An 8,323-nucleotide genomic window follows, 5' to 3' on the forward strand; every position below is an offset into this window, starting at 1 on the left:
TTTAGTTCTTGTATCCACTGCTTAGGTGGTCATCCAACTATGAGTCTACTGCAACGTTATTCTATTTGGAAGCTGGAAAAGCTGGCTGGAGTCAAAACCTAGGGTATCATGGTTTTTCTTCTACCATCATGCAAAATAATGTCCCAGGCTGGAGAGAGGAGATGCCCAGAGCAGATAGAGGACTTTATTTACAATAGTGGTTTACCTTTCAAATGAGAGGCTGGGCACAGGCTGGTAATGCAATCTGGTTTTATTAACACAACTGGAATAATTCACCTCCGTTTCCTGATAGCCAAGTAGGACACTAACAAGAATCCAAAGATTAGGGTCCCGGAAAGGCCTGCCATCCACAGAGCTTGGGAGTCTATAGGAGAACCTGTAGGATGGACCAGGAGGTTAGCGGATGCCAAAACCAAGTGATACCATAGCCTGAAAAATACGCATGCTCTTTAGCAAAACCAAGCTGGTCAACTGGAGATTCACACTGGTCGTATTAGCACGGGATAAGAAGTGGGGATGAGGAAAGCTTTGGTTTGACTAGTGGTTCAGGTATGAGGCTTCAAATAGCTAGTTAGGTCTCTTCCCACTCACTTGAGTTTTTGTGGAGCTTCTCTGCAGAGTCCATAGTGGCTTGGAGTAGAATCATGGGACCCTTGCTAGAGATGCTCGCAGTACTGCTGTGAAGATGGAGGTCAGAGTGTCTTCTTCCTGTTGGAGAGAAGACAGCTAGGGATTAGTCAGACTCTTTTGCACACGGAGGGGGTGGGAGTTGGAGAGTTAAGTCCCTCAATATGTACAGCTCCATTCCATGCCTTCAGAAAACCATTAAAAACAAAAACAACATCGGGGTGCCTACGTGGCTCAGTTGGTTAGGCGTCTGACTCTTGATTTCGGCTCAGGTCATGATCTCACGAAGTTCGAGCCCCACATCAGGCTCAGCCCTGACAGTGCAGAGCCTGCTTGGGATCTTGCTTGTCCTTTCTCTGCCCCCTGCTCTCACTCTCTCAAAGTAAATTAACTTAAAACAATAAGGAAAACACAGAACCTCCTTAAGTTGTTAGATATAAAGTCTTGTCTGAGTTTATATTAACACTGCTACCTCAGTTTCGCCAGAATTTGGTAATAGGGATTAGGGTATTAGCCTTTCCCCAAACTGCCATCCTCCTCTAGAAGAGTCATTTGGACAGTAACCTGTTAATACCAACACCCTTTCCTAAGCTACAAAGGTAACTGGTAGCTTATGAATCCCATGTCTTTTTTTTTTTTTAATTTTTTTTCAATGTTTATTTATTTTTGGGACAGAGAGAGACAGAGCACGAATGGGGGAGTGGCAGAGAGAGAGGGAGACACAGAATCGGAAACAGGCTCCAGGCTCTGACCATCAGCCCAGAGCCCGACGCGGGGCTCGAACTCACGGACCGTGAGATCGTGACCTGGATGAAGTCGGACGCTTAACCGACTGCGCCACCCAGGCGCCCCTTATGAATCCCATTTCTATTACCAGTTATAGGACTTTGGAAAAGTCCATCTAAGTTTTAGTTTCTTTAGGAGTATACAGAATATTTTTCAAGTTAGATCCTAAGTATTTAATGCAGTATTTCATGACTCCCATTACATTACCAGGAATATATTTTTGCCAGAAGGTGCTCACGAATCCCAAGTAATTCAGGGGCTAGACAGGTAAAAGTTAGTGGACCAGGTAGGAATACAGACATGTAACAAGAGTATTGGCTCTGATCAACTCAAGTAGATACTCTGTCGGCAATCATATGCCACCTATAAATCTTCAGGTCATGTTGCCAGACCTGCCTTCGAGCAGGGGTAAACATCTAGATTTGTGAACTAGCCGGATAACAAGGGTTTTATTAGACTGAGCCATGTGTAGGTCATGAGCCAGTTTGATTCCTGGCTTAATCATAATGTATATGGAAAAAGCAAAGACTGAGAGTTACTGAAGGATTGATAGCTCCTATTTAACAGGCTTGGGATTCTAGGAAGCTGCTTGTCTGTTCTATTGCCTCAAAATACTTGAAGCAGCCTCATTAAGAAAAATCAATCTTCACTTGGAATCATTTGCCCACAGGGCAAAAGAGGTTAGCCGTGGGACTCCAGATTATTTTGAGTTTGTCCTCCAGTATAGACAGTGTGGATACTCACGCCTGGCAACAGGACAGGTTATCCTACAGGAGGAGGTCCCAGCAGACTGGCAGATGGATACATTACAGTGCAGATACACCTGGGAGCCAACAGAATGGAGATCATGGAGGAGAACCACATCAGAAGTCTTAAAACTTACCTCCCCGGGAAGAGGTTGAAAGAAACTTAACAGCAAATCTGGACACCCCAAGCTAATATCACAATAGCACTGAAGAACTAGAGTCTAGAGGGCAGATGACGCTTGTGTCATTGGGATCAGTGATCACTTTAAGGAAGTACCAACAAGCCAAAATCAAAGGGCAGCCTTGGCCAAGGACTGGTGGGATGTGGAAAGGATTCCAAGTTGGCGGTTGGGGAGGGGGCATTCGGAGCCCTGCTGAGGAACACACAGGGCAGAATGCACATCATACCGGTCCCCTGAGTGCCCACTTTGCCATGGTGTCCACAAAGCTGAAGGTGAAAATACTGAAGCGCTTGTAGTAAGATGGAAATGGTGTATCCAGGGCCTTCTGGACAGGGATCAGCTGGGTTTGATAGTTGTCTCCAACGTAGGGGCATCTAAGCAAAGATATCCAGCAGTCAGGATGGGCTTCCATGGGGGACCCCAGCACAGGTACACGGAGAAGCCACTTACCCTTTCACCAGAATGGGCCACTGGGACAGACTCTGGGAGTTCTTGCCGGGTGTGGCCCAACAGTTATGGAGGAGCAGCCCCAGGGAGGGGTCTGTTCTGTGGCGGATAGAGACCTCCACATAAATGGGATCTCGAAGTAACTTTACCACTGGGTAGTCACCAATAGTGTAGTAGGAGCCATAGTGCTTATCTGCAAGAGGCCAAAGTGGGTTGGAGCACTAAGGACAGAGCTAGAACTCTCTAGATGGCCTGAGACAGACCATCGCCCACATGAGCACCTCTAGCAAGTATCTTATTACCAATTTGGTCTATTTAAATATTTTTAGTATTTATTTTGAGAGAGAAAGAGCTAGACAGAGCAAGTACACAAGTGGGAGGTGGGGCAGAAAGGGAAGAGAATCCCAAGCATGGTTGGGGCCATCAGCCTGGAGCCTGATGCAGGGGGCTGCAAACCAGGAGATCATGACCTGAGCCAAAGCTAAGAGTTGGATGCTTAACCAACTGAACCACCCAGGTGCCCTAACCAAGTTGGTCTCCTAATGCCAAGAGAAGTAATAAGGCTTTAAGACTGTAGGCTAGCCAGGAGGGTCTCACCTTTGGCAATCTTGAGTTCCAGAGTGAGGGGTCCGTGCTGGGTTTTCGGATGGGGTGGTGGGATGGTAAACACCTGAACGCTAAGCGGGAAGGCATTGCTCCTTACAGAGTAGCTGCAGCTGACTCGAAGCCTGTGGACAAACAGGACCTTTGTTAGCTCTCGTGGGTGGTAGGGTGGGCCCCCGCCTTTCAGGTTTTAAAGGTTTTTAGGAGCCATTATACACTAGGCATGGGACGAGTTTGTCGACAGGATGGGTAGGGTTTCGGAGTTTGTGGGAACTAGATCTTAGCTGGGAAGACTAAGACCTAGACAGGATCAGTGTTTGAGCGTTGGAGATCTAGGAACCAGGCAAGACTTAGACGTGATACTGTGAGAAACCTGTGCCTTTTGTAGAGAAGGTAGTCAGGGAAGATCCTGCAGGGAGTGGCTGTGAAGGAAGCTAAGTAGTAACAGAGGTAAGAGGAGGGAGAGAAACAGCAGAGATCAGAGGCCAGAGCTGGTCCTTCTATATAGTCTCCTGAGACCACAGTCCAGGGTTGGAAACAGGGAGAGAGAGATGGCATTTCACAGAAGATGGGTTAAGACTGGGAAGTAGGCAGTGTTTCATGCAAGGTCCTACAAATTACCTTCATATCACGTTTAAGCTATGTCAGGACAAGGAGGAAGCTTTGAGTGTAAAATCTTATGTGAGGTGTTAAGGGATTCTTTTTGCTACAGGGTGGACTATGCAGGCAGAAGGGAGAAGGCCAAAATGAACACAAGGAAATCCCGGTCAGTGAAATAGGAGTCCGGGGGAGTTTGAGGCTTAAATGAAATCAGTGGCAGTGATGCAGGGAGATCTGATCCGATATGGTCAGTAAGATCAGACAGCCAAGGCAGTAGATGGGTCTCTGGTCATGACCAGAGGTTCTGTGGTTTCAGGGCTTTACCCTAGAATCCTGTTTGATGGAAGGGAAGTCATTCTGGTCCAGCAGGGTGAGGTTAACTCAGACCTTTACCTGAAGATACTGTCACGGGTAATAGAACCATGGCTCCAAGTTCTCACATCTCTAGCTGCCACCAGCTCATTTTCATATACTGCCTGGTCTCCAGTGACCTAGAAGTATGGGCAAAGAAGTGTGGCCATTCCTGCTAGCCAGGTGCCCTTTCACTCAGAATTTGCTCTGATCTAGCAGTCAGCAAGGCTACCCCATCATAGGCTGCATTTTCTTCCCCTTGAGCAGAGGCAAGAGCAGGTGGATTAACTGACCTGGGACCGTCTCACCTCACTTAGCCCAGCATAAGAGAATAGGGCTTTGAGCACTCCGATGAGGCAGCCAGGAACATGACCACCAAGGTCAGCCAGTTTCCCTGCTTGCTTCCCAGGGCAGTGTGGCAAGAAGAACCTATTACTTGTCCTCGTGTGTGGCTCGGTAGAAGTGCTCTGGCACAATTAGGATCTTAGCTGAACACCCGGGGAAGTTTTCTGCTTTCTCAGCCATGAAGCATTCTTCTGTCCTAGAGACCATCCTCCGGACCAAGAGGTGGTCAGCTGTATCCTTCCTGGCTAAGAGACTCCACCACTCCTGCCCTGTCACTAGGACATTTCTGACTTTGAGTTAGGAACAGGGCCAAAACTCAGCTGTTCTTACCCATCTCGTGGTGCCACAGGAATTAAATGGAAAAAAGAACAGGGCAAAGGCACGTGTTGCTTTCACAGGGTTACATTCGTGGTCCTTCCCGAAGGCCAATCGCAGAGAATTTAAGAGCAGTGGGGGTGAGGTCACGTTCCGAGACACGGCGATGGAGAAGTGGCCGTCTTGGGTACAGCGTGAGGTCACTGAGAAATCAGAGTTGCTGTGCTGAAAGCATGTCCTCCCTCCCGGTATTGAGCCAGCTAGACATTTAGCTACTTTTGATCCCTCCTCCCCGGGAAGCTGCCAGTCCCAGCTAGCGACCTTGCTGCATGTTCAGCTGTCTGAGCCTAATTAAAGCACTGAATGAGCATCCTCAGGAGCCCCTGGGTTTGAATGTTGCCTCCACTACTTGAGCAACTTGAGGCAAAGCACGTAACCTCCTAACTCTAGCTTCCTCCGTACAATAAGACAAAGTACTATTATACCTATCAGTCAGTATTCAGAGCTTAGAATAGAGGGCTGCCTGTACGTGTTTTGCATTAGAAAACCTTAGAGTAGGATTTGGGACACACAGGGAGTCGTGAGAGGAGGCTCTGTGGACACTTAACCTATTTATTCCCAAGGTGGCTCGTAATCTTCAATTTCTGTCAACTGGCTTTTTTGCTTCTGGAGCTCATTGAATATTTTGGTTTCTAGGAGAATTGGCAAGGGAAGGCTATAGAAAGTGAGCACATAGGGTCAAGTATTCTAGGAAGCGTTCATAGCTTATACATTCAACTTCTGGTCATCTTTAAACATTGGTTTTCTGGTGGGAGTAAGGGGGAGGGAAGATCACCCTTCTCCGGGTTTAGTTGCGAGTAATCCAGATTTTAACCGGTTTCAGAGATGCAAGAACTCACCTGTGTTTCCATAGTAACAGGAATTTGCCTCTGATTTAAAGCAGCAACCAAGCTTATTGCAGTCTCCCTGAGTGATGGGTGAAGAAGCACATGGTAGCCTGTCCCACTTTGGGACAGAGTCACACAAGTCAGCGTTTGGAGCTTCTAGTGCTACGTTTTGAAGAGGAGAGGGACTTAAGCTGGATACCAAAGCTTGGTCTTTCAAGAAAAAAAAAAAAGATAATTACAAAGTATCAAAATTTGGGGCACCTGGATGACTCTTTATTTCAGCTCAGTTCATGATCTCCTGGTTTGGAAGTTCGAATCTCACATCAGGCTCTGAGCTGTGCTAGCATGGGACCTGCTTGGAATTCTCTCTCCCCTCTCTGCCCCTACCCCATTTATGCGGTCTCTAAATCAATAATATGCAACTTAAAAACAACTAAGTATCAAAATTCCCACAGATGCCCCGATGATCAGGGTGGATCCATATTACATACTAGCAATTACATTTCAGGAAGTCAATATTAAGCCCCCTGGGAAGAGCCCCCTGAAACTAGTACATTTTGAAAGAAGAGAGTCCCAGCAAGAGCTGTAGGTGCAGTGGGGCCCTTTATGCTTTGCTTCAAGCAAGATATCCTTCCTTCCATTCTTCTTCCAAAGATATCTCTCCATCTTTGAGAGCTAGGAATTACCAGGGGATTGCTCTGAAATGCAGGTTCTGGCACCGTAGGGCTGGTACAGGGACCGGGATCCTGCATTTTCATCAGTGCTATCCCTCTGGATTACATTTTGGGTACAAGGTGGGGTAGAAGAGGGGACTACAGGTTGGAATCCACTAGGACTTTGAGGGAGGGCTCGCAGAGGACAAGGCAAGATTCACCGAAGCCTAGTACGAGTCACATTTCCTGCTAATTCCCCAGCTGAATGATCCAGTTGCCTCCAGCTGAAATGGTGGAGTTCTATTTTCAGGGCACAGTTGCTCCTGGAAGGCATCTGCCAGGTGTCCTTGGTAGCTTCAGTTTTCTCCTGAAGCGGCTCAACATTGAGGAGCTCCAGGTTCTGGGCTAATTCTGGTTTGAATCCCAGCCCCGGCACCCACTGGGAGGGGCCCTTGGCCAAGCTTGCTGCTGGGGGCAGCGATAGATAGCGTGTAAGGCACTGGTTAGGACAAGGGAGGGGACAGCGAAACACTCTCCACAGTGCCTCCTGCTGAATAGTTGCTCTAGTGGTGGCTATCCTAAGGGCTGCGTGCGCAGGGCAGCTGGAGGGGAGTCCTTCAGGAGTGGCAGGGGTCACTATCGCTGCACAGAGCGGGTAAAAGAGGCCCAAGAACACATTCCAGGCAGCTCAGCACCACGGAGAACCTGAGAGTTTCCGGCCCTTACCTGGGGGATTCCTAGGACACCTGAGCACCTTGGTGTTGGTAACCCTGCGCCCAGCCGCATCTGTGCCTTCAACTCCGACTATCATGGCGTAGTGGGAGTCCTGGGGAGTCACCCTGGATGCTGGGGTGGGGGGCCTCGACGTTCCTGGGGATTGGGTCGTGCTCACCCACTCGGTGACATAGCAGCTGCTGTAAGACGCTTCTAACCGCACGGAGCCCCCCGGGCTCTCCCTTACCCAGGTACCGCAGCCGGAGTTGTTCTGCAGCCTGTGTGGCAGCCCGCGATTGTCTGGGGGGTGAAGGGGAGCAAAAAGCACAGGTGGTCAGTCTCCACACTCACCAGGGCGGGGAAAGGACCGCCAGCTTTGCCCATTGGACCCTGAGGGGCAGCAGCGAAGAGAGAGAGGGACAAGAGGGGGCTCGGATTTCAGAAGAGAAGTTACATTTTAGAGGGTTTGATCTGTAGGAGTACCTGCAGAGGTCACCAAAGGGGGAAAGTGTTAGGAGGGTGAGAGCGTTAAGCCCCTAAGCCGGGGGAGTTGTCCAACTTACCCCAGGCTATGAGTGCAGGAGTCGCTTTCCCGGGGCTCGGGTTTATGGCAAACTGAAGGCTCTGGAGCCCACAATGGAGTTCACTGGGATAACCTGGTACCTGGGGCTTCTGCTGGCCACGCACAGCGAGAGACAAGGGAACACAGAGCAAGAGGGGCTGCAGCAGCCACATGATGCCATCAGGAGCCCCTACTGGCTGTGAGACCTGTACTTAGTTTCCCATGAACCAGAGCTCCCCTTGCCCCGTGAGGTGGCTTTAAATACAGAAGGAAACCGCTGTCAGGTGCACACCTGGGTGACATGCAGGTGAAGCTCCTTTGGAAAGGGTGGCTCTTCAGCCTCATTCACTTTAGGCCAAGGTCTGCAGCTGCATCGTGTTAAGCACTGCAATCCAGGCAATTCTGAGCTCAGGAAAAATGTGGTACCTTATAGCTCAAAGAGGCTTCTCCAAGATGGCTCCCGTGTAGCACTTTATTCTAGCAGCTTACTGTCTTCAGGAGACCA

At 49.0% G+C, this 8,323-nt stretch overlaps 1 protein-coding gene across 1 annotated transcript; it reads right to left on the minus strand.

Annotated features, from left to right (window-relative positions):
* Positions 1–233: 233 nt before the first annotated feature.
* Positions 234–8,026, minus strand: ZP4 (zona pellucida glycoprotein 4). Its single transcript, XM_015085463.2, has 11 exons — positions 7,820–8,026; positions 7,269–7,556; positions 5,902–6,099; positions 5,018–5,205; positions 4,385–4,482; positions 3,386–3,516; positions 2,792–2,981; positions 2,568–2,715; positions 2,158–2,236; positions 592–708; positions 234–376 (listed from the first exon to the last, which is right to left on the minus strand). Exons 1-11 carry the CDS (start codon positions 7,989–7,991, stop codon positions 273–275), a joined length of 1,713 nt encoding a protein of 570 aa, XP_014940949.2. The 5' UTR covers positions 7,992–8,026; the 3' UTR covers positions 234–272.
* Positions 8,027–8,323: the final 297 nt, after the last annotated feature.

Source organism: Acinonyx jubatus, chromosome D2 (genome assembly GCF_027475565.1).
Source record: "Acinonyx jubatus isolate Ajub_Pintada_27869175 chromosome D2, VMU_Ajub_asm_v1.0, whole genome shotgun sequence".
Classification (NCBI taxonomy): Eukaryota; Metazoa; Chordata; class Mammalia; order Carnivora; family Felidae; genus Acinonyx; species Acinonyx jubatus.